General features: G+C 37.2%; 2 protein-coding genes across 2 annotated transcripts in view; one reads left to right on the top strand and one right to left on the bottom strand.

Annotated features, from left to right (window-relative positions):
* The window catches only part of LOC134670797 (ubiquitin-like protein 3), a 265,658-nt gene that overhangs the window by 74,736 nt on the left and 164,231 nt on the right, over positions 1-26,691 (bottom strand). The window lies entirely within an intron of this gene.
* LOC134670541 (putative nuclease HARBI1) lies at positions 15,547-16,608 on the top strand. The gene is made up of 2 exons (XM_063528350.1): positions 15,547-15,883; positions 16,001-16,608. Exons 1-2 carry the CDS (start codon positions 15,616-15,618, stop codon positions 16,591-16,593), a joined length of 861 nt encoding a protein of 286 aa, XP_063384420.1. The 5' UTR covers positions 15,547-15,615; the 3' UTR covers positions 16,594-16,608.

Genomic DNA, 26,691 nt, shown 5'->3' on the forward strand with positions numbered 1-26,691 from the left:
ACGCTCTAAGGACTGTATCGTTTATTATAAATACAACTTTACTTAGCCGTTTTTTCTGGTATTATGTTTTTATTAAAAAATTACACATATAGTTTAATTAGTGCTTTAATAATAAGTAACATTTCGTCCTGGGAGATCACGTAAAGCATATGGTTTGGACAATATTTACCCAATCCTCCCGAGTAACTACAACGATTTCGGACAAATACTACAAGAAAATTTACGGTTTGCGAACAAGATAAGTATTACACAAAAAAAATCGTACTATGTAAACAGCAATTACATATGATTCGTAAAGCGAAACATCTGGGCATAGTCTAATCATTTCTTTTAGTTGGAAAAAAAGTTTGGATCTGTGCTTGGTGGCCTTTTTGAAAATATGGCATGTTACTTACGACAACCCCGACTTTGGTATACAATATAACCATCATGGAGCGTTTCTATCGACCTGTTCTAGCCATGGTTCAACGCCATGAATGTCCGTTAGGCTTTGGATTTCGGTAGATTCTTTTAGCTGTTTCCGTCATTTCCCTGGCGTCAGAAATTGACGGGAATCCAAAATGTTGCATAAAAAGTCGTTTTCATGTAAAGATAAAATACACCACATTTATTCTGTGGATGTTCAATTGAGCAATCATGAAAAGGACACTTAGATGGCATATTTTGGCAGCATATTAACCTTTTGTTTCTTTAAATCGTACTAAGGAATCGGTGAAATAGTCTCAAATTAAGCTCGATAGGCTTGTCCGAATTACATTTGCTAGAAGGTATTAAAATCATCATAAAGTCCCTAAAATAAAATAAATGTAAAACATTCTTATATCAGATATGTCTTAAAAATACCCCCAGATTATACCTTAAGAACATAGTAATACAAAATAATACACACGTCAACAGTTAGACCAGGTTTTATCTGTATTTATAATAAACGATACAGTCCTTATTTGCCGCTTGCCCGCCCGCACTGAACGTCGACTTAATATGACCTATTTTTAATTTATTTTAACTTTATTGCACAAAAGAAAGTCTTAGTGTACAAATAAGGAACCTAATGCCATGAGGCATTCTCTACCAGTCAACCCTTTCGCGAATATCAAAAGTTGACATTTCGATTTTAGATTATCGTGGTACGGCCTGTACACAAATACGGGTCGCCCTAACCTAACGAGCCTACACGTGTTAGCTGCGAATCTCCGTAAATTTTTCATGATACGGTGTCTGTGGTAAGTAATCCATGATTCCGACTACAGAGCTTTGCTGAAAATCACGAGGTCCCACATTCGGAGCAATAATTTGCAGACGTGTACGTAAGCAGTGTTGCCAACTTGGCATAAATGAGGCCAGATCTGGCATATTTTCACTCGCTTTGGCACCAAAATTTTCCATTTAGCATCTGGCATATTTTTTATCATAATTTAGTCGTAAGCCAAGTTTGCACAAATTTGGGAGCAACAATATGCGCCATCGCCTTATGTGGTTCATATTTTCTTATGAATTTTGACTTTTGTGGACGGATGGACGTTGACGGTCTATATAAAGTTGGTCAAGCAGATCTTGTCAGTAGAAAAAGGCGGCAAATTTGAAAAATATATGTGTTTTAAGTGTCTAATTTCAAGTGAACTTTAGCATATTTAAAAAATATTTGGCATAATTTTGGCATAATCTAGATTTATCTAGCATTTTTTCAAAAATCGAGTTGGCAACACTGTACGTAAGGATAATGTAATAGGAAGATGGTTCACTCGCGGTTATTCTACCGTTAAGATACACGCAGCGATGGAAATGCAAATGTGTTATGTGTACAGTTGTGCTCTTATATTGTAGAAAGCATCTGAACAAAGTTTATTCAATAAACATATGCCTATTAGTAAGTAAGTAGGTAAATAGTAAGTAAGTATATACTTACTTTAGTGTGTGTGTTCCTTTATCATATGATAACAGTAAGCTAGCTCTTAAAAATAAAACCGTTTTTTATTCTACTCGTCGTGTCAGCAAATTTACGTAATTTGTAAACTACTAAAACACAAGTGTAATTAAGACGATTCGAATGACATATCGTTTGTCAAATTATAATGCGTACTTTAGAAGTTCTGAGGGAACAAATGAACATACATACATACCCACATACATACCGGTCAAAATCATAACCCTCCTTTTGCGTTGCCGTAGTCGGGTAAATAATACTCTGATTATTTCGGGATTTTTCTGTACAAGATGAATAATGTCTTTAAAGGTGTAACATCGCTGTTACTGCGTTCACTTCGTCTCTAAGTCCAATTTAGCAAAAACCAGCGACTGATATCTTTCACACTGATAAATAATTCAAATTCACGTTGAATTACGTCTGTCTGCGTGTCTTTGGCTCGACGTGCAAAGTGGGAGACGTTATTTTAATGTGGCTCTTTTATCTTGTGGTTATTTTTGAGCTGCGCTGAATAGGTAATACGTTGTTTGTTTACAAATTTTGGAGATGTGTCAATAATATTTAATGAATATACTTTAAACACACTTCAAATTAGTCGCATTTTGAACGACATGTGTTGAGTCTAAATTTTGCATAATATTGTCAGGTTTTCTATTTCAACAGGACATATCTGATTTAAGATTTATACATATTATTTGCTGTCTCTATTAAATAATCTGTTTGACACGTGTCACCAAAATCCAACGACACAAAATATATTAATTAAACCAATTAGGTAGAGCAGTCCTACTGTCTCCTCCATATATTGGTATATTGTTTACGTCGAAATTAAAGCTGTTTATTAGGTAGAGCAGGGGTCGACAAGAGCCAATCGCAATAGAAGCCACCAAATTACAAATCTCAAGGAGCGCTAAGGCTGTTCTCAGTGGTCAAGAACTCTCAAGTCCTAATCATACGAGTGACAAAGAATTGTACCTCCAAAGGGCCGCATGCGACTCGTGAGCCGCAGATTGATCCTTGGAGCATTCCACGGGCTGTCCCGTAGAAACGCATTTTCCTGTGTTGCGACTTTTTTTTCGGCATTTAAAAAGCAGGCGATTATTTGTCCGTGCGTATTTTTATCCATTTGTCATAGAAAAGAAACCCCTTACCCTTATACCTGAAAATCTTTCCCCCAGCAGAAAATACGCGTTTGTACGGGACAAACGGTAGAAAATTTCATGGAATGCTCCCCTTAAATTCTACTGACCGGAATTTCGTCGCAACTTTTTATAAATGTACAATGAGTCTACTAGTACTCTCTATATTCTTTTTTATTATGAATTACTGTCGCGCTGCAATCCTGCAACATACTAAGTGTAGTCTGAAACCGAACAGTACCTTTATCTTTATAAACAAAGCCAAATGCTTCTACACAATCCTGAGTCACAGACGTTACTAGATACCGCCGTGTTCTGGATACATGTGCATGCATAATTGATCGCCTAGGATAGTTCCAGTTTCAGAGAATATATCGTGTTCATACATCAATGTTCGCAGACCTGGGGATATGAGCGCTATTATTGTGCAGTGATTAATAGTAAACACTATTAACAGACCTACCTAGAGGGTTTGGCTAACTAGCTGTGTTCAAATTAGCTTAGAGAGTAAGTAAATATTAGGTTTAACTATAATTAATATTGATGTCAATCCGTGTAATATCTTTAACTTAGGTAGGTATTTCTGGCCAATTACTTAAGTTTATATTATTAAGTTATGGCTTATGGTCTATCTTAGATCATCAATACGGCTCCTTATGTGGGGCCTAATAGCGAACCGCCATTATAAACTCCATAACATTATCATGTATTTTGCTGGAGACTCAGGTAACGTTTTTAACGTTCTTCTGTTAAAAAAATAAACATTTGACGATTTAAAAACGCGCACGTAAAAAATGGCCGACGTTTTGAAATTTCAGTGGGTGGGTGCGAAAAACATCAGATACCTACGTGAAGGTTCGTACGGCAAAAACATTTCCACATACTCGTGCACACGTCAGGGATGCCAACTTAGTGGTTTTACCACTAAATTTAGGGGGAAATAAACCAGCTAGGGGTTTTTTTAGGGGCTAAATATTTTTAGTGGTTTTTTTAGGGTTTTTTTTTAGAGTAGGAAAATGCGGCAAATTTGAAAAAATGTAGGCGCGAAGGGATATCGTCTCATGGAAAATTTGAATTTCGCGCCGTTTTCTACTGACAAGATTTTCTTGACCGTTGAACGTTCATATGTATGATCAATGATCATTAAAATGTCGAACCGGTTGAAAATCATAATAATTTTCTAAATTTGGAAAATGTATAATAATTTATTTTATTTTTTATTTAGTTGGTTTTCCAAAATAATAGTACAGTTTTAGGGGTTTTTAAGTTGAGCTCAGGGGTAAAAAAAAAATTGGAGTTGGCAACCCTGGCACACGTAATCGTACCATCAGCATAGAGAAATATAAGTAATGAAAGAGTGGTAACTCCATACATCTTGCAGTTTTCTTACCAAAACGCGAATTATTTCGTAGTCGATATCAAACGTCAAGTAGTGGAATTATCAGTACCGCTACTTGACACCAGATTTCACAAGTGTCGTCAACTAGCAGTACCTACTCATAAATTACGCTACTTGACGCTAGATGTACGAAATAACTCTCGTTTTGGTAAGATAACTGACGTATGGAGTTACTCTTTACTTTTATTTCTCTATGCCACCAACGACAGCCGAGCCGCTCGTAAATCCGCCTCGTTACCGACGATTGACGCTGAAACTAATTGCGCGCTACCACCAAAATAGGGGTCAATGGTTTTTATTTTAATTTCGCGACGGATTCCCGTCACGTGTCCGGGCAGCGATTAATTCTTTAATTAACCTTCCAACGTGCTCCGGGGCAGGGGACGCGAATTAGGAGAAACGACAAGATAACCCCGCGATGAGGACATTATAGCAGATATGCCACTCTTACGAGTAAAGAAATAAGAGCAATGTTTATTAGCGTCGTTTTATTCTCTTTATTTATTCTTCTTCTTAAGTTAGGTATTTTATAATATGAATATAGAAGCAAAATATAGTAACACTTATAAAACAATAAAAAAAAAATTATAAACATATTATAAAAAACCTAACCTAGGGTGCCGCCAGCAGCGGGGCGAGGCCTAATATTAACGTCGCGTTATTATTTTTGTGCCAATTTATAACACCTACTTTGCTAGTAATACTGGAGTCAGTTATGTAACGCTGCCATACATGACCCAAAAATTTTTTATTAAGCTATGAGCTTCATCACATCTGATATTTGAGTAATTCTAAGCATTTCTAGCCTGAAGTGGGGGGGAGGGTGGGGTACAAAGACGGCCGCCATCCGTCATCTTTAAAAAAAATCTACTCTGATCCTGGTGGGTACTAGGGCAAGTTTGGTATCATTTTCGTATAAACCAAAGACGTAGAATTCATTGCTGATATTTGTTTTTTCAATTTCATAGTAATTTTACAAGAAAAACGTAAAAAGGTGAAAAATTTGGTTGGAGATTTTTGCTACGCGGAGCCGAAACTACAAAAGATAGAAAGTTGAAATTTGCACACTAGATTACATTTATAAAGTGTACAAGAGATAAGAAGCGATTTTGAGAAATTCAACCCCTAAGGGGGTTAAAAAGGGGATGAAAGTTTGTATGGGGTTCAAGTTTTATTTTAAGCTAGGAATTTGAAACTTCGTAAAACGATATATTATTAAAATACAAGAAAACTAATTTCAGCGTTTTTGAAAATTCATCCCCTAAGGTGGTGAAAAAGGAGTTGTAAGTTTGTATGGATATCAAAAAAATTTTCGAACGCGGGACTTGAATCTTTGTATTTGGGGATATTATTAAAAGACAGGAAAAGTAATTTCAGCGTTTTGTAAAATTCATCCCCTAACAGGGTTAAAAAGGGGTTGAAAGTTTGAATCCATTACAAATCCGAGTAGACACACATTTCTTATTGGCTCCCAGGCTTGAAATGCTTAGAATTACTCAAGGAACATATGTGATGAAGCTCATAGCTTAATAAAAAATTTTTGGGTCAACTTTATAACTGCTTCCGCTATAATTAGTAGCATTAATCGTTATTTATTGTTGCAAAAAATAAAGTGATTAGTTGATTACGCATGATACTATACTTCGTTTTTTTTAGCATTAGAAATTAGGTAAACATTTGAAACTTGATGTGTCTTTTAATTGAAAAACACATTTTAAAAATAAGTTACGGCAAATACGTAACAATTATGAATCTAATACGATCATTTATATTCTCCTGCTTTCAGATATAATAGTTTTTGATTTTTTAAAAGCGTTTTTCAATTAAAAGACATGCCAAAATCGTTTACCTTCTTGCAAGTTCTTTCTAATGCTAAAAAAACGAACTATAGCTGAAAACTCTAAATAATATCTGCTGAACTTTTCCAACTTATTGTTTAACATGCTCTAAGCTTCACTTTTTTGTTTTTCTTGTTTAGTTTTGTTTTGTTGTTGCACACTGCACAACCGATCTGGCACAATTTTTCCTACGCTACGTTTTAGTACAGACATTTTTTTGTTTTTAAACAAAAAATACATACCGGAACAAGGGTGGATGACAAAAATATTAAATAAAAATACTTCTTTGGTTTTAGTATTATGTAATCTGCGCCCACCGTATTTTCATTTGGCGTAGTAGGTAAAACAAAGACTCAAAGATCACGATACGAACGGTAAGATAAGCTGTTGTTTCGCCGAGGGACCGATTTATGTTATTGCATACACGCAGGGAATTAATGGAACGCGTGTAGAGGGGAATTTTAATTCGGTTTCTTGCTCAGGTTTGTTATTTAAATGTGCTTGAGTGGTGAATCGTAGAACCGCGGAGAATGCATCTTTATAAATGTATGTTTAATGAAACAGGGGCTTTAAACTAAATACCATTTTATTTCATGTTTTGGAACTTATAAGGTAGCTTATAAATAATCTATATATATAAATGCAAGTGTCCTAATTAATAATCATTAAAATAGCGTAAGTTATTAAAGATGAATATATGCAGGCACTCAATTGAGCTCAGAGAGCGCTGGTGGCCTAGCGGTAAAAGCATGCGACTTTCAATCTGGAGGTCGCGGGTTCAAACCCCGACTCATATCAATGAGTTTTTCGGAACCAATATGTACGAAATATCAATTTATATTTACCAGTCGCTTTTCGGTGAAGGAAAACATCGTGAGGAAACCGGACTAATACCAATAAGGTCTAGTTTACCCTGTGGGTTGGAAGGTCAGATGGCAGTCGCTTTCGCAAAAATATGTGCCTAGTGCCTACGCCAATTCTTGAGATTAGTTGTCAAGCGGGCCCCAAGGCTCCCATGAGCCGTGGCTAAATGCCGGGACAACGCGAGGAAGATGATGAGGCACTCAATTATGAATTCCCAACATTGCAGCTAACACACACGCGTTCCTACGCAACGAGTTGGAGTTTTGTGAATCTGGTGTGTTTCGGATTTTAATAAATAGTAGACGGGATGTTAAATTAATTCGGTTACTCTATTACTATACACTACGATTATCGAACAGTATAATAAAACCATGAACAAGAGTTGAAGTAGAGTGAACGCGATAACAGTTTTTTACAAAACTATATCTCCATCTGTTTCTATCTATTTTACCATAAAGAACATATACTAATGCATTATTAGAGAGAGAGTACAAACCAGGGCAATCGGCAATTAGGCGAAAGCTTAGCAAACACTCGGCGCCCCCCCAAGTAGCACAGATAGCTCTATAACTAATCACTTTTAGTTCTATCTAACGCTCTGCGCGTATTAAGACACTTATAACAGCACTATCGTGGTCCTACAGCTGTATAATAGATCTCAGTGATATTTATATAGCTTAGGGCTGATTAAAAGCTGCATTACCGCTCTGAAAACTACCATTAATACGCAAAGAGTGATATAAAGGTATATTTGCTACGACCCTATACAGCTTTAAGGGTTATCAAATGCTTTAACCGTTATAAGGTCTGTTTAGTGGATAAAATTACGCCATGTGCTGTATAAGGAGGTAATTGTGGACTTTTATTACGTTGACTTATTAAGGGAGCACAAGTGAACTATTATGAAGCTAATAGACGTATAATGGAACACATGTGGCACATAATACAGCTTGTCGCTGAACATGTTTACCGCTAAGCAGCTTTTATTACGCTGACTTTTAAGGGAGCACGAGTGAACTATTATGAAGCCAATAGACGTATAGTGGAACACACGTGGCGCATAATACAGCTTATAGCTGAATATGTTTACCGCTAAGCAGCTTTTATTATTCTGACTTTTTAAGGAAGCACGAATGAACTATTATAAAGCCAATAGACGTATAATGGAACACGTGGGGCGCATAATACAGCTTATCGCTGAACATGCTTACCGCTAAGCAGCTTTTATTACGCTGACTTGTAAGGAAGCACGAGTGAACTAATATGAAGCCAATAGACGTATAAATGGAACACATGTGGCGCATAATACAGCTTATAGCTGAACATGTTTACCGCTAAGCAGCTTTTATTATTCTGACTTTTTAAGGAAGCACAAATGAACTATTATGAAGCCAATAGACGTATAATGGAACATATGGGGCGCATAATACAGCTTACCACTGAACATGTTTACCGCTAAAGCAGCTTTTATTTCGCTGACTTATTATAAGGGAGAACGAGTGAACTATTATGAAACCAATAGACGTATAATCGAACACATGTGGCGCATAATACGGCTTAGCGCTGAACATGTTTACCGTTAAGCAGCCTATATACTACCATTGAGACTGTCTGCATAGCGGCTGTTTAAACGTTCACAAGATGCCTTATAACTGTTTAGAGGTTCACTAGTGTATTGAAATAACGACTTTGACTTTATAGTGATTCACTTAAGTATCTTTATCAGTCGTATGCTGCATATGAGAATTTTAATGGTTCACGTTGCTTTTTAACATTGACCGCCATTTTATCGTAGATAACCTACAAAATTGGTATTACTTTTTCAACTTTTAAGGGTAACAATATTTTTTTGTGCATGAGTTCTTAACCTAAATCATTAGTTTAGTACTTTCTATGACTTATTATTAACTTTTTATCTCATAATTCTGTCCAAACCACTGAGATAGTTTTTATACATAGCTTATTTATATGATTAATTTACATAAATACTGATTATTTTCGTGGCGCACTGAAATTTTCTTAGATAATGTATATATATAATGTCAATAAACTTGCATTCCCAAACATCTTTCTCGCATTAATATATAAAAGATCATGTATAACTAAACACTTTAACAAAATGACTTATGGTGTCGTTGCGCTTGACGTTTTCGCTTCAGTATAAATATGTTCACCTCTGCGTTCGTCGTAGGGTTGCCAGATCGAAAGGCGCTATTATCGGGAAACAATATCTATTTTTCGGGATTTTGGGACTTAATTCGGGAAAAAAAAATACATTCATATTAAAGTGATTATATTAATAACAACGATATTTTACATTATTGGCACTACGTCAGCTCGCTCGCTCGGCGACAGTTCGGAACTTGAAATTATTGTTTTATAACGTGAAGCTGTTTTTCGGGACAAGTTTCACTTTGTCGGGAATCGGGAACACATGCTAAAAATCGGGAGAATCCCGCGAAATCCCGACCATCTGGCAACCCTAGTTCGTCGTCAATGTCACTATACTAAATAATAGCTAGCTGTTTTTTAAGGCAGAGGTGTAAAAGTATGTTATTCATTATCTTTTATTCAGCCCAACGTCAATCTTTCCCGGTATTAGGGCGCACATGTGACATATTAGCTGAATAAAGGGTAACTGGTGGTCTCTTACCCAGTCAATATACACCTCTTATAACTCCTGTTACCCCTTATAATTCCGTTAAATTGCTGCTACAACGCTCTTAAGTAGCTATGTGAACTTAAGGCTGCTTAATTTGTGCCCATTTAAGAGTAATAAAAGCTGAAAAGACGCTTATACAGCTCATATGCAGCTTTTAATTCCAGCTTCAAGCGTATTCGTATTTCATTATGCGGCTGCTATACAGCTAATCTGTGCTACTTGGGCCGACATCACTAATGCACGATGCCGCTAAATTAACCCGCGAATACGGACTGAATTACTTTACGTAGGAAAATATTGACCAGAAACGAGACTAAGTGCCAGTTGCATCAACCAAATTCAACAGACTGATCAACGTCAGCCGGCGCGCCCCGGCGCTTTACTATGAAACTTTCCATACACAAAAATTTTGCGAACTCTTTAACGATACGAACAGTTTGGTGCAACCGACCCTAAGAAAATGAATGACACGTTGAAATAAAAAGTACATGGGCGTGTCAAATTTTTGTGTACAGTCGCCATCAGATATATAGGAGCGGCCAAGATGCTCACAAATATATGAACACGCCTCTATGGGCCCGGCCACATGTCAGCTCGGCGGCACCGCGCACCGTTTTGCGGCACCGCGCGCGTCGCCGCGCACCGCCTTGCGGCGCCGCCGGGCGGCACCGCAAAATTTTGCGGTGCGGCGTGCGTTGCCGCAGAGCGGTTTGCGGCACCGCAGGTTTCTGCGGCGGCGGCGACGCACCGCTGACATGTGGCCGGGCCCTATGTCAAGGCGTTAGAGTGCGTGTTCACATATTTTTGAGGACCTCGGACGCTCCGATATATCTGATGGCGACTGTACCCGGTATCCATAGTTACGTCGCCTAGGTCACACTTGAAAAAAGACATTAAATGGAGCTTTGCATCGCAGACATTTTTTGGTAATTTTAAGATCATTCCACTATAGGTTGTGTTGTAACGTAGACATTTTCTTAGATTTTAAATTAATATTTTTGGGTTGAATTCCTTTTCTTATTTCAACGATTTTAACAATATCCCAAACTAACTCGATTGATTGCACTTCTTTGCATAATCTGTTGCATTCAGATGCACCTTTTGATGCTTATCTGTTGTCGGGGTTGTCATATAAGTAAAAATAAGTAAAACTTGAGATATTTATGTTGTCACTCCAGGAAAACTTTGTATGGTTTAGGTATGACTTTTTTGATGTGTGGACCCCTCCGGGGACGCACGCTCGCATGAGCCCTATTTTGTGATAAGACCACACATTCCACATGGTGGTCAAAATGGTGGAAGCAGTTCGAGTCCTTCGGTGTGTTCCACTGAAGTTGACTCCTGCTCGAGGGAAGGGAGCGCTCCGCCAGAAGTCCTAACAGCTTCCAGTGCGGAGCCGGGATGTTTCTAGAAGCTTTCGATGTTTCTAGAAGCTTTCGATGTTTCTAGAAGCTTTCGATGTTTCTAGATGTTTCTAGAAGCTTTCGATGTTTCTAGAAGCTTTCGATGTTTCAAGATGTTTTGAACTTTTAAAATGCTGTGGGATCTAATCTCACGCCATCTGCACTGGCCGGCTCCAACCAGGTTAGCAGTCAGCTTCCCGGGGATAGGCGAGGTCACTCCCCGCTGCTCCAGTTCCAGCAGCTGCTTTGAGGTCGGTCCGTTGCATAACTTTTGAGTAGCATCAGCGCTCAACTACAAATTTAAAATGGTTTAATAAAATTTAGTTTAAAGTTTTGAAAGTTCTGGTGCATAAAACTTAGGTATTTCGAAATTTAGTCTTTAGTAATTAATTAATTGGTGTAAACCTTATAACATGAACCTGTGAAGCGACCCAGCTATACCACTGAGCTTTTGTACTATCTAATGTTTAGGAATAAAGTTTGTTAGATTTAAATTTGTTTAATTGTTTCTCCTCTTAGCTTTCCTACAGCAAGGTTTCCATTTAGTTTATTTTATTTTATTTTGATTTAATTTTATTTTGTTAACATGGCTGTTTTCATTTTAGACAAGCCGGAGCTTTTCAATCATTTATTTTACCCCCTTTCAAAACACCCGTGTTACAGTGTTATAGCATTTTTTATCACAATCTTTGTAATAGCTACCCCTGGCTCACGGGACGGAACTACCATCCTAAAGGTATTGGTAGAAGGTGTTGGTAGGTTTAGATATTGTTAACTCGTGCTAAGCTTTGATTTGATTAGCCAGATTGGAATTAATCGTAGTCGTCGACATTATATAGTGCTTTAGGGACATTTAGGGTATATTGTTGATGTCGAATTGACACCAAGGTATGTTTATATTAGGGATGTACCGACTAGTCGGGAAAGCCGACTATCCGGCCACATTTGTAGTCGGCGATTAGTCGGCGACTAGTCGGCAAAAATGGCCGATTAGTCGGCATTTTATTAGTGAAAGAAAAACAGAAAAAAAGAAACCAACAGTTAATATTTACCATATGTTTTATGTCTATTTTACCAAAATACCTATACAGGGTGTGAAAACTTTTGTTCATATAATTGACCATTTGATCGTTATCGTATGGTAGTGGGCTGGTGTTTTCCTCTACAGGTCGATCTCAACTGATTCTCGTGTAGTTAATTTCATGGCTAAGTTCTATACTTAAAGGATTTTATTATAATTCAGTTTTTGTTTTTTTTTTAATGGTGGAGCCATGGGGAACTATTAATGTTATTGCAAAATTTAGAGACTTATAAACAGGGCACGTTGCTCGTAAAGACGCTGACGCTTGGAAATACCTCCTACAAGTTGTACCGTGTAGTGACGGTCTGCTCATCAGGATCGCAAAATAAAATAAAAGAAAGACAGAAATTGAACGAGGATTCTTGTGATAGGTCTTTGAACCTATAGAGAACACCTTTTAGCCAAGCTAATATATGAATAGCGCAACCAAAAGAGCAAAACTATTGTTTTTCACCTGAACTTATACGAAACTAATGATATGGCCGACTAGCCCACTAGTCGGCCGACTAATCGGCCATTCGAGCGCCGATTAGTCGGCTAGTCGGCTAGTCGGCCAAATCAATAGTCGGTACATCACTAGTTTATATCTATTCTAAGTTTATCGTTTTAAAACCACACATTAGTTGTAAAAGAATCACATCGGGTTCTGGCAGACGTCTAATTGATCATTTCATTAGGGTAATGGTGCCGAGAAATGGAACGGAAATGTTTAATACAGAGTCATCGAGTGTTGCGTGCTGCGCGACAGTTCTTTCACGGAGCTATGGCGCGCTGGGAACCAATCCATTTTAATATATTGCCTTTTAACATTATGGTCAGCATTATGGGATAATGAGATATGTAATTGAATTTATTAATCTATAAGTGGACAATAACTCGAAGGACAGCAATTGTTCTTCCCACTGCTGAGCACAGACGTTCTCTCGTGCACTTTTCTTCACGGGTGTGAAAGCTTCTCCCAATATTCCAATCTGTCTCCTGCTAGATGGTGTACTCAAATTGCTGCACCTATACAATTAGAAATTGCACGAGACCTGGTCTTCAACAGAAGGACATGATGTCACGATCCTCAGCGTTGTGGGAACGACTGAAGAAGAAGAGAAGATTCCACACGCATTGGAATACAGTTTAAAAGATGTGAGATTCAGTTTAATTTTATTTATTATATGTATGTGTGTATGTATCAGATATGATACAGTACGTTCGATCCTACAGTCAGCAGCGAAAGTCAATAAGTGGGCGAGGTGTTCAAAATAACCAGTCCAAAACCCAAAGATTTGTTTAAGGAAAAAGAGCTTGTACTTAATTTTGAACACCTTGTCCGCTTACCTAGTTGTGCAGCTGTGTTCATTATCTATGTAGGCTATCTATATTGTCGTCGTGAATATATGTACTACAAATAATTAATTGGCATTTTGTGATGAAAGAAACAAAGAATATTCATAATTATAATTTATGTAAACAACAAATTAATTTATTTTATAATTAACAAAGCAAATTGGTTTAAAAGTAGGTTATTTACAAGATTACAAGTATTATGTGCTTAGTTAAACATTATCATATCGTAACCAACTGTAATCTTGCAAAAGAGCTTAAGCTATTAAGCTTAATATGATCAAAACATCATACGCGAGGCTGAAAATTCTGAATACATATATTAAAGCACCTGTTGAATATCTTTTATGTTACTCATAATAGTTACGAGTAATTTAAACATCATCCAGTATTAAAGACGATGAATGTAGCGAAATTAATTATGAATGCATGCATTTCATAACTTTCATGCAAATATAGGTGCTGATCCTAACTTTCCAAAGTTTGCTTATTATCATATGCATGTCCTCGAACAGTGATCTAGTGATGTGAAGCACATCTTCTGGTTCAGCTACTCATTTATCATAACATAAAGTAGTTTTCTCAAATATAAATTATAAATGGCATACATTGGGCAAAATGTTGCTGTATGTACGGTCAAGGAAAGTGAAATACATACTTATGGACCAAAGTCCGTTTTCCAATTTCTGTTGAAAGTTCATTTCAATTTTCCTTTTCCGTCCTTTCTCAATAAGTTCAACATCTTTAAAAGATTCAAATATACATAAGTGAGACAGAAACTAAATGCCTTGATATTGGCAATAATCACTCTTAGTAACGTAGTTCGTATGATTTTCGTAGATTTAATAAACAGTCAAATTATTTCATTTCCTCTGGTCCAGATTTTATTGTAGTTTTCATTCGGATTAAGTCTTTGATCGCCTATTGTAGCTAAATCCGAAATGCTTCAATTCAATCGCATCCAATCGACGTTCTTTACAATAGTCGTACAACCATTCTAGAAATGCCAATTACACCGCAGCACTATGCCACCTCATATGCATTTCGTATGCAGCCGTCGCTCCATCGTAACGCGATCCGGTAACATTTGGCGAATGCATAAAATCCGAATGCAGCTCCCTAACGACTCGGCAGTTAAAGAACGGTAACGGGAATCGCTGGTTAATTGGGAACTGATAGTAAAATTATTCCTACTAGAGTGGAGTGCTGTAAAACATACGCGGGTAATCGAACGCATTTCAATATTAGGTAAGTACTTTCGCTGTACCTTGGTTGTTTGCAATAAAATGGACCTCGCGTAACTATGAGTTATCTCACCGTCTTAGGGCCACTTGCACCATTCGGAATTATCCAACTAACTTTGAGTTAACCGCTAACACAGGGTTAAACTAATAATTTGTGTTGCACCGTTAAATGTTAAGGTTTAACTCTGAATTAAACTGTTCAATATTTAACTCGCCGACGGAGCAGGGTTAAGTCGCTAACTCTGGGTTATTACCGAATTATTTTGAAAACAGAATAGCGGATCATTAGCAGTTCATTGGCGCGAAGTAAAATTGTTGTTTTGTGTTTGGTTTTACGACGGAACTATGATAAATAATTTATTATTATATTCCGATGACGATGAAGAGATTATCGATTATATTGCCACGGATTTATATAATAGAAGAGTTGCAGAACGAACTGATTATTTTAACTCGCAAAGAGATAAAGAATTTCACAGAAGGTTTCGACTTGAAAAACACATTTTTCAAACACGTATTTTTATTAGATAAAATCAAACACAGATTGCAATACAAACATGAAAATATCAAGTAAGTATAAGGTTATAATAAAATATATTAAGTTACACTATCTATGGGTATAAGTTTAGGTATCTATTTTCTTGGTATATGACTTGTGTCTGGACCCTATAATTATGTTATGAGTAATTTACATACAATTTTATTTTCAGTGCCGCGTTATCACCAATGAACCAACTTCTATGCACTTTAAGATTTTATGCCACTGGAAGCCAACTTTTGACGTGCGGAGATTTCATAGGGGTACACGAATCAACCGCATGTAGAACTATTCATAAAGTAACAGATGCCATAGCCCGTTTGTACCCAGAATACATAGTTATGCCTAGCACAGAAGAAGAGCTAAAACAAACCGCAATGAAATTTTATCAAATTGCTCGATTTCCACGTGCTATTGGAGCCGTAGACTGTACTCATGTACGGATGAAGTCTCCAGGTACCTATACTCTATTTAGCTAGTCCGTGATCTACCATAATATTTTAATACGATTGTTTACAATATTTAATATGATGGAGAGTAAAGACAATGTTGATATTTTCTTTATTATTTTAGGAGGAGAGAATGCAGAGATTTATAGAAACAGAAAGGGATACTTTTCAATCAACACCCAAGCTATCTGTTCTGCTGATCTACTATTTACTGATGTTGTTGCACGTTGGCATGGGTCTGCCCATGATTCGCATATTTGGGACAATAGTAATCAACGCAGACATTTTCTTCATAGGAAATATGGAAATTACTGTCTACTTGGTGATTCAGGATACGCACAAACTGCATTTATGATGACACCTCTAGGAAATGTGACCTCTCCTATGCAATCTTTGTACAACGAGTCACAGATCAGAACTAGGAATGTTATTGAACGCACCTTTGGTATTTGGAAGAGAAGATTTCCTATTGTTAGCAGAGGTATTCAAGTCAATTTAAGCAGGATACCCGGTATAATCGTCGCTACATGCGTGTTGCATAATATTGCTCGTCTGCAAAATGACCTAGAACCACCTGTTGACCCAGATTATCCTCCTATATTGGACAAAACAGCCGATGAGATTGGAGTGTTACCTAACAATAGATCAGGTCCAAATACGGCAGGACATAATGCTCGTCAAGTGCTGATTGAGCAACACTTTGGGAGATTAGGTTAATTAAGTTAAGGTTATGAATATCATATAATATCATACATTTAACATTAAAACAAACTTGCGATGACATATTGTTTTATTTTAATTTAAAATTGCCTCATTTTTTCATTAAATTCGTTTCTCCTTTTCATTTCTTCCATCTCCATCTCTCTAAGCTTTTTATCGTGTATATACTTTTTTTCTGCATTCTCTGTCTCCATTGCTCTCATCATACGGTTATACTCTGCATCCTCTATCTCCATTGCTCTCATCATACGGTTCTGCTCCGCTTGATCTTGTTCCTCTTGCAGCTGGGTTTTGACCAACTCCTTCTGTAGCTCCAGTAAGTCCATTTTCACAGTCGCAAGTAATTTAAATTTTTCAGTAACTGTCTGTTTAGTTTCAGTTTCTAGTTTCCGATTACCTGAAATTAATTAATAAATATTATAGGACTATGTTACACAAATCAACCTACAGTAAGCTTAATAAGCCTTATGTTGTGAGTACTAGATAACAATATAGGTATATAATAGGAAGGTAAATGCATGTGCATGTGATATCTCTGGAGTTGCAAGCGTCTACGGGTTATGGTGACCACTTACCATCAGGTGGCCCGTATGCTTGTTTGCCACCGACGTAGTATTTAAAAAACGGTAAGTAAATACATACATAGATGATGATGATGATGATGTCCTCCCAGACATATCCATCGAATAATAATACATAGAATACATCCATAACTCGGGAACAAATATTTGTGACAAACACAAATAAATTCCCATACCAGAATTCTGGACCTCCTGCTTCCGCTGTTATTATCATGCCGCGATCAGAAAGGGATTAGAAATAACAGATTTCCATACACTTACGTCAAAATCAATATGGATTGACAGCTATCTCAATCCCTTTCTAATCGCGATTCAGTAATACTACTGACTAGGCTAGGCAGTTAATTAAAATATTCATTATATTACTAAACTCATAATTATACATGGCATTCATCTTACTATCCATAATTTAACTAAACAATAATTCCTAGTGACATGTGAAGTCTATATAAGCGAGATTATACAGACAAACAACACTCACATGTCAATAAACGGTGTGGTTTCTTTTTCAAATTGGCCCTTTCATTGGTGAAATATGTAGGTAGTTCGCTATTGTTCTCTTGGCTATCAGCAGGATCCATATCTATTTCCACGAATGAAGAAACTGAAATATAATTATTAAAATGTTATTTAAATTCCTTTTAAAATGATAACCTAGTACCACAAAAAAAAATTTAAGAATGAAATAATTAAATAAATGTGGTAAGTAGATTTGGTGATCACAGTACAGATGGTTATTTCAGCAAGCAGTCTCAACAATAAACATCTTAAGTTACAATCGATATTAAACTTTCGTGAGACATATTTTAAATTCACATATTTTGACATATTTTTTTAATTATAGCGACTAAAAATTCAAGTGAGTGAAACCGTTGTCGTATAAACAATCTTAAGTTACTTCCAGAGGTTGTAGTTGGATCAAGGGTCAGATGCAGAAGGCGGTGCTCATAGACACAGCGCGCAGAGTCCAGATATTGTTTTGAATGTATTTTTTATTTTACTTTAATAAAAATGTTGTAAAATACCCAACCTAAGATAAATAAATAAAATTTTACCTGATCCAATATTATGAAGTTCTATTGGTGGTATATTTTGGGATGCCATAAGACTGCTATCTCCATCATAAATTGTGTAAACACCATCCAGAACAGGTCCAGCAAGAACTTTAACTTGTTCCAATACTGGATCTTTGTCAATGTTAGATGATGGCCCTCCTCCTGGTAAACAATTAGAAGACATTAGCAACCATAAGAAAACAATATTGTTATTTACTGGGACAAACATACAACAAAAATATAAATAATTCAAATAGGAATCAATTCTACCACTTTGTAGGCATGATTGATTTATATATCAATTGCAGATTGGTCCCCAGATTATGTTAAGGACAAACATGATAATTATTCAGCTCCCAGAGCAGCTTGTGGCATGGTAGTATCACATACCCTGATAGTCAGTTGGGCCTCTCTCTCCGGCTTGCCAAATATTAATTTATAATTTACTGTAGAAACATGCTTGGATCGCGACCTGTCTGCCTAGTGGGTAGTGACCCTGTCTATGAAGTTGATGGTCCCGGGTTCGAATCCCGGTCATTTATTTGTGTGGGGGATATTTGTTTCTGAGTCATGGTATTTTCTAAGTATATAACTATGTGTTTATCTATATATGTATATCGTCGTCGCCTAGTACCCATATTATTACAAGCTTTGCTTAGTTTGGGGCTAGCTCGATCTGCGTAAGGCTGGCCACAGACCCATGGAATTTTCATTCGGTTTCCTTACGGAATTACAGGTCGAAACGGGACGTTCCAGAAAATTCCGTGCGTGTGCGGCCAGGGTAAGATTGTCCCTAAATAGTAATTGTTCTCAAAGTAATTAACAAAGTACCTACCTGTACCCATGACATCCATTTTTTGCGCGGATGCATTCTTCTTTGCTTTTTTCTTCAGATTCTTGTAAGTTTGCTGCAAGCTTTCTGCAGTGCGTGAATGACCTGTTGTGGAAGAATTGTACTCATTCTCCACATCAAGCCATGCCTTCTGCTTTTGCCTAAGGTTAGCTCCATCCGTTTTCTTGTTTTCTAGTATACCTTTGTATTTGCCGACTATCTCACACAGCAGCAAATTATCACTTTGAGTGAAATTTGGAGCACGCAAACGAGGTTTCTTATCCATTTCTTTTTGATAATCGAATTAATGTCGCACAAACAAACCAAACAGCAAAGAATTGAAAGAAAATAATAAAGGCGCCAACGACGAATGACAGAAGAAAATACGCTTTAAACCAAATGTCACGTCACGTCGCTCTTAGAGAAAGAAAGTCTTATACCCCACGTTATAGTGTAAGAGAGATAGGCATACATTTCCATTCGTTCGTTCGTTCTTTCTTATTTGGCTGCTTTGTAGAACGGAATGGAAATGTAATAATGTTGCCTGTTTACAATTAAAAACTGTCAGGTTAACTAACCCCGAGTTAGTTGAGTGTGTACTGTCTCTTCCGAAAATCGTTTTTTCCATATAGATATTTTTGTCATTCGCAATTTTTACCATTTTACTTTTTCTCGATAGCATCCTTTTCCGGAAGCATTTCTAACCATTCGCATATTTTCCCATTAATTTTATTTTCCAGTAGTTTATTTTCCTAATATGTTTTCTAACCATTCGCATAATTTGGATATATGTATTATTATAATATACGAGAGACTAACTAAAAAATAATTTCTTTTTGTAAATCAATATCGTACAATATAATTAGTCGGTTCTGGCGCTCGCCGGCCGCTGCGGCGGCACGCTCGCTTCGCTCGCTCGGCTTCGCGCACTGTTTTGCTCGCAGTTCACCTAACACACTCCTCCTCGCTTCGCTCGTCGTCGCACCTATCTATTCCGTGATTGTGAACAAATAAAATATAGTGGGAAATTATGCGAATGGTTAGAAAACCTATTAGAAAGTTAAGATATTGGAAAATTAAAATAATGGGAAAATATGCGAATGGTTAAATATGATTTCGGAAAAGGATGCGATCGAGAAAAAGTAAAATGGTAAAAATTGCGAATGGCAAAAATATCAATATGGAAAAAACGATTTTCGGAAGAGACAGTACACACTCAAAATATGGAACATAATCTTAAAACGAAGACGTGGAGTCGTGTTCTATGGAGATGTGCTCACAGGTTCATAAAATAAGGTTCTTAAAATTTAGTAGAAAGTAAATAGTGTACACAAATACAGACCAAATCGAATGAGTAGAACTAGAAACGAATTCAGAATATATGTAGGTCTAAGTAACGTAAGTAACGAAAATGATTTTATAACTTTGCGTTTTCAGGCTTGAAGGTATAAACGATCGTATATTATATACCCCTGAAACACAACACGTTTCAATTAGTGATGTACCGACTATTGATTTGGCCGACTAGCCGACTAGCCGACTAATCGGCGCTCGAATGGCCGATTAGTCGGCCGACTAGTCGGCTAGTCGGCCAGATCATTAGTTTCGTATAAGTTCAGGTGAAAAACAATAGTTTTGCTCCTTTTGTTGCGCTATTCATCATATTAGCTTAGCTAAAAAGTGTTCTCTACAGGTTCAAAGACCTATCACAAGAATCCTCGTTCAATTTCAGTTCTTTTATTCTACGATCCTGAGCAGACCGTCAGTACAGCTTGTAGGAGGTATTTCCAAGGCTCTATTTCCGTATGAAGTCGCCAGTTAAGAACCTATTCCCTGTGGTCAGCGTCTTCACGAGCAACGTCTAGCCCTCACGAGCCCTGTCTGTCTCTAAATTTTGCAATAACAGTTCCTCATGGTTCTACCATTAAAAAAAAAACTAAATAACAATAAAAATAATTAACTGTCGAACTTGCACATGAAATTACACGAGAATCAGTTGAGATCGACCTGTAGAGGAAAACACCAGCCTACCGACATACGATAACGATCAAACGGTCAATTATTTATATGAACAAAAGTTTTCGTATGCATCCTGATAAGGTATTTTAATAAAATAAACATAAAACATATGGTATTCTTTCACTAATAAAGTGCCGACTAATCGGCCATTTTTGCCGACTAGTCGCCGACTAATCGCCGACTACAAATGTGGCCGGATAGTCGGCTTTCCCGACTAGTCGGCGACTAGTCGGTACATCCCTAGTTTCAATATAAACATTAACCTATAATGTCTTGTATTATTTATTACTCATAACGCGTATAGCTCAATCTCGTTGAACGGTGTAATATGCCATAATCTAATAGTGTTTTGAATTTCCTTGCAGCTGGTTCACTACCGACAGTATTTCCTTAATGTAGCCAGAAACTATTAGTCCTAAATACCAAAGTCTGAATTACTGAGAACGGAGATAGACTGCAGTCCAGATGTTAATGACCAAAGATAACAAACTGACTACTAAAAGATTTTAACCGCATAGAAGATATCATTGGAATATCTAACCTATGTTCTGAGAGATAAGACTCAAATAACAAGAACGTGTAAATATTACATTAGGCCTTTTCTTCTAAGGCAAAGGTTTGTCGACCGGCGCACGAGTCGAACCGGTAGCGTCGACGTGTGTGCCAGTTGATGGGTGAGTCACGGGACAAGTGGCCTGAGACGTTTGCCTACTTTTAACTAGATACTTGTAGGTACGCTAGAGGGTCTACATCTAGAACCGGTGAACTAGAACAACTAACCGAGAACTCGTAAAAACTTGAGTAGAAGTGCCATACTCATCGTAGACCTTTTCGTCTATTGCAGACGATTTATGGTGTAACACCAGAGAAACACCGTTTTTGGTGGCTAAATAGACCGATGCGAGAACGACATGGTCTAACACAGGTCTGACAAGAGAAGACGCGGAAACCGGTACTGAGACACTTTGGCGTCGTTTTTGCCTTTTTTGCCTCTTGTCAGCGAGGTCTTATCACAAAACTTGCCACCGTGCCTCTCCCAGTCTCGATGGTCATTGGCAATGATATAATTGATTGACAATCAACAAGATAGGAGTCAATAGCACTACAAATTTGACGATTCATGTTGTTTACCACAACTTCTTACAACGCCAATACCCAACGCTCGCATTGCTTATTCACTTGACAAAATGTTGTATACTTCCTTCAAAGACAAAAGATGAGATTTGCATAAGAACTTCAAAAAGTATTTTCATCAATTCCAATTTGAAGTCGGCGCGAGTCGTTTATCTCAAATTGAGATTGATTCGGTGACGATTTGGACATCAATCAGCAATTACACGCTTCCCGGATAAAACGATCGAGGGTACGGAGCGAAAGGTCCGCAATAGATGTACACTGTTTGATGTATTTAGGTACATGGATAAGATTTTAACGAAGATTTTATCCTCACTGACAGCCTGAAAGGAGATTCACTTCGCTTCAGTTCTCTCGAAATGCTATAGGAGCAAATCCTTATGATGTTAATAAAATAAAGAGAAGCGGTATTTATTAGTAGGAATGTCTCTACAACAATAAAAACGTATCGACGAAACATACAAAATGTTTTTTTTTTTTATAAATGGGTCATTCATAGACCTGGGAAAACATAATACGTAATGAGTTTAAAGTCCACCGCCAGGTGGCTTGGGTTCGACGACGGTGCCGCCCTTCCACACATCGATTGAAACCACTTTTCTACCCTACCCACATATGTATTACCTAACCCTTTGCCTATGTACTTATGATTGTTTTAATGTAATAAATTTTTGACCTAATACGTTATTGAGAAATGTTTCTGGCATATATTCTCTGATCTCTCTTGCTATACATGCTCTCTTGTGCGAGTAAGAAGACTAACGAGTAAACGAAATACATCGCTTGCTGGCTTATAATTTTGACGCCCAGCGACTGTCAGCTAAATGTTAGAATTTTCTGGATGCGGCCTCACCAAATGTAGGTTACATCACATATTAATGAATAAATAAAAACACAAAAGATTTGGGCACAAATTATTAACATAGTTTGATAAACAATTTTAATTGGATCGTCACAATTAATTACAAAACCAATTATTAGCCGGTACACATTAAAATGCATGCACAAACAACCACGCTACGTTAGAATGGGCTGCAATTTGTTAGCTGAGGTTAATTTATGTCATTAACTTCGGTAAAGTTGAATGTAGTTTCAATTAAATTGGCAACAATAATGGTTTTCATGGAACTGTGTTATCAAATATTTGGAGAGTGATTTAGAATCACTACACCTTAGAAAACAAAGTCCCCCGCCGCGTCTGTCTTTTTGTGTGAATGTTCGCGGTAAACTGGAAAACTACTGAATGGATTTTCATGCGGTTTTCAACTTTTCACCTATGGGGCTGTCCATAAATTACGTCATCGATTTTTGACGATTTTTGACCCCCCCCCCTATAATCATCCAAAAATCATGCTTCAAATGACCCCATTTCCTCCTACTTCATGCTACCGTCATCCGATGTCCAGACCCCCCCCCCTAATTTGAAATGACGTAATTTATGAATAGCCCCTATCATTAGAGTGAGTCTTAAGGAAGGTTTAGGTGTATAATTTGTTAGGTTTGGTGTAACCTGTGCGAAGCCGGGGCGCATCGCTAGTATATTAATAAACTCTACAGGAAAATATCTCGGTTGTCAAAGCGATCTTTATTTTCCAAAGCACAGCAGACTTGAAAATTTATTTCTGAGCTTAGGCGATACGTTTTACTGACATGATAGGCAAGGACCATTTTGTATTATGCAGACTTTTTGCAGCAGTAGCCAACTGAGAATTAATGCGAAACTAACTATGCCAGAGACATTACCCAAAACTAGATTTACAATTGCAAGTTGCAACAAAAAATGCATTTTAAACATGGTTACTGGTGTTAGAACCTAAATAAATGTTGATCCTAGGACGCGTTCACGTAGTTTACCTATTTCTGATAACGTAGTACAGCAATACATCGCTAGCAGTTTTAATAACTGTACCTAGCTACCCATATAGGATGCCGCATCGAGTTTTTCTGTGTTTTCTAGAAAGAATATTATAATTCGCTTATCAGTTTAATAACATTACAGACCCACCATGAACGAAAACAACTCAATTTGTTACATACTATACAAACAACCTCCTTATCTAGAAACAGATAATAGTCCCATAAAAAAGTTAACACACCAGAAAGCGCAGCTATTATCGAATCTATAGAAACCACGGGCCACACAAAGCCGTGATAAGATCACAAAGGAAGAAAAACTTTATCGTGACAATACATGTAAGCGGAGTGAGCGTTACGACGGATACGAGTGATAAGACCGGCCCTCGGGCGTTGTGGGGCGACAAGACGTTACATGGAGAATAAAAAAAGAACATTGGAACAATCGATGCAACGAGAACAGAAATTGTCTGAGGAAAGCTACCGCGTTATTCGATAAAGGCATGATATAAAATAAAATGTAAAAAAAATGTCCCAGCGTGCATAAAGTTGTTAGCAGAAATCGCGAAGCGTCTGGTTGACGATGACGTAACTGCTGACCGAAGAGCTGCCGGCTACCTCGCATAACGTATCAGCATTGCGATACGACGAGGAAATGCCGCCAGCATCCTTGGTACAATGCCTCAAAGGGCCTGTTTTAGATTTAAGCTAGTTATTAATTTCTTTTAGTAATAAATGGTTTTCCCCCAAATAAATTCGGGCGTTTAAGTATGTATGTACACATACCAACACGTACACTCTATACACGTCACTGTATACACGTCGTACACCACAATACTCGTAGATGTATACTGTTTTTTCCTTAGCTACGCAGAATGTAGTTATTAACATCTCTGGTAGAAAATCAGCCTACCCTTGGACAAAGTAAATCACTAAATTTGAGTGAGTAAGTTCTGTGCTATTAATCTGACGTGCGGCAGTTCAAGCTCTTGAATAACAAGTTTAGCTAAATACTAGAACAGTAATGATCTAACGATAACTAAGTTATAACTTTGCCACTAGTTTAGACTTAGATGTGTTACGTGCATTGCTTCCATACACGAGCTAATGTATGCTGCCGCAACAATGTGTCGGAAACAAAACACATTAGTCAGGAAGTCTAGGTAACAGTCTGAACATTCTACGGTTATTAATATGTACTACAGAATTTAAGGTGGATACGTAAATGTGGTTAAATTTTGGTTTACCGATAACGTAGGTACTTGATTTAGTTTCAGTTCAGTTAGTGGTCGCCCATTATTTTAAATAACATTACCATTGCATTAATTTTAATACTCATATCATATCACTAATTGTGTATCGGTGGCATCGGTGCACACTATTTGAAGGACAACACATAGACAAAATAGACGGATGTGTTATTATTTAGTATTGTACGTTATTGTTGAACAAGCATGCTGATGCAGACATGAGTTTCATAAGTTGGACAAATTAAACACATTCAGAATTGTAAAACAATAGGCAGACATATTAAAAACCATAACAGACGATATTACTCACATACATATTATGTACTTACTTCATGTTATATATGTTGACGATTACAGTAAAGCAATACAGCGGTAAGATTAGATTGCAATGATATGATTGATCAATGCTCACAGATCAAAGTGCATTCAAGTAGACACTGCGACGGCACCCCGAGACACAGCTTATGTCAATATGCTGTGTCTACACTACACATGTTATGTTATCACGCCAGTAATTGCCTATTACGAACAACTAATTTACTCGACAATTCCGCACATTTGTTATGTTAAAGGCGGGATTCCACCAGTGTGAGGCACTGCAACACAACTAACACAAGCATATTCAGTACAAAAGTGTTTGTGCCGCACACTGGCGAAATCCCGCCTTAACGAATAAATTTTAAACAAGCTGTTGATCATTTGACTATGGAACATAATAGTACTTTCAACCGATGAAGTTTAAGGCAGAAATATTGGCGAGGACTTGTCAATGAATGCCATCATATGTTGACGGTTTGGAGAGGTTCAGAGGAAGATTTGATCGCAATATCTAAACATATAATTAACGGATTTAATAAAACATGTAGAGGCAGTTCCACCAGACCGTCTGTCACAAGTGTTTGCTAATTTTTATTGTTCGGGAAGTTTCATAATATACTGCAGAGTTAGGTCAGTCTTCTAATTGTGGTTGGTGCAACTGGCCCTTAGATCAGTGTTGAACCAGGTTAGTGTTGAACTGTTGACAGCAAATCAAATTGAGTGCATTCAAGTATTAGATAGCCCGAGAAAGCATCTAGAGGTACACAGTTTATGTCAATAGGCTGTATACACACGTTATGCTACGTTCCAGTTCAATTAAGACACAAATGAACTAAATTAATCTGCACATGGATGGTGTTTACGAATACATATTGCAAACAAGCTGCTGCTAACATGTTTATAATTTATATTTAATAATAATAACGGATATTTTGAACAGCAAACAGAAAACAAACTTGTATAAACATTAAACTAATACAGTGTGAAATTTATGCTATGGAAATGGCGTAGCGCAGTTGCGCCAAAGTTGTGTTGAGCAGCAGCCATATAGG

This window comes from Cydia fagiglandana, chromosome 14 (assembly GCF_963556715.1).
Source record: "Cydia fagiglandana chromosome 14, ilCydFagi1.1, whole genome shotgun sequence".
Lineage (NCBI taxonomy): Eukaryota > Metazoa > Arthropoda > Insecta > Lepidoptera > Tortricidae > Cydia > Cydia fagiglandana.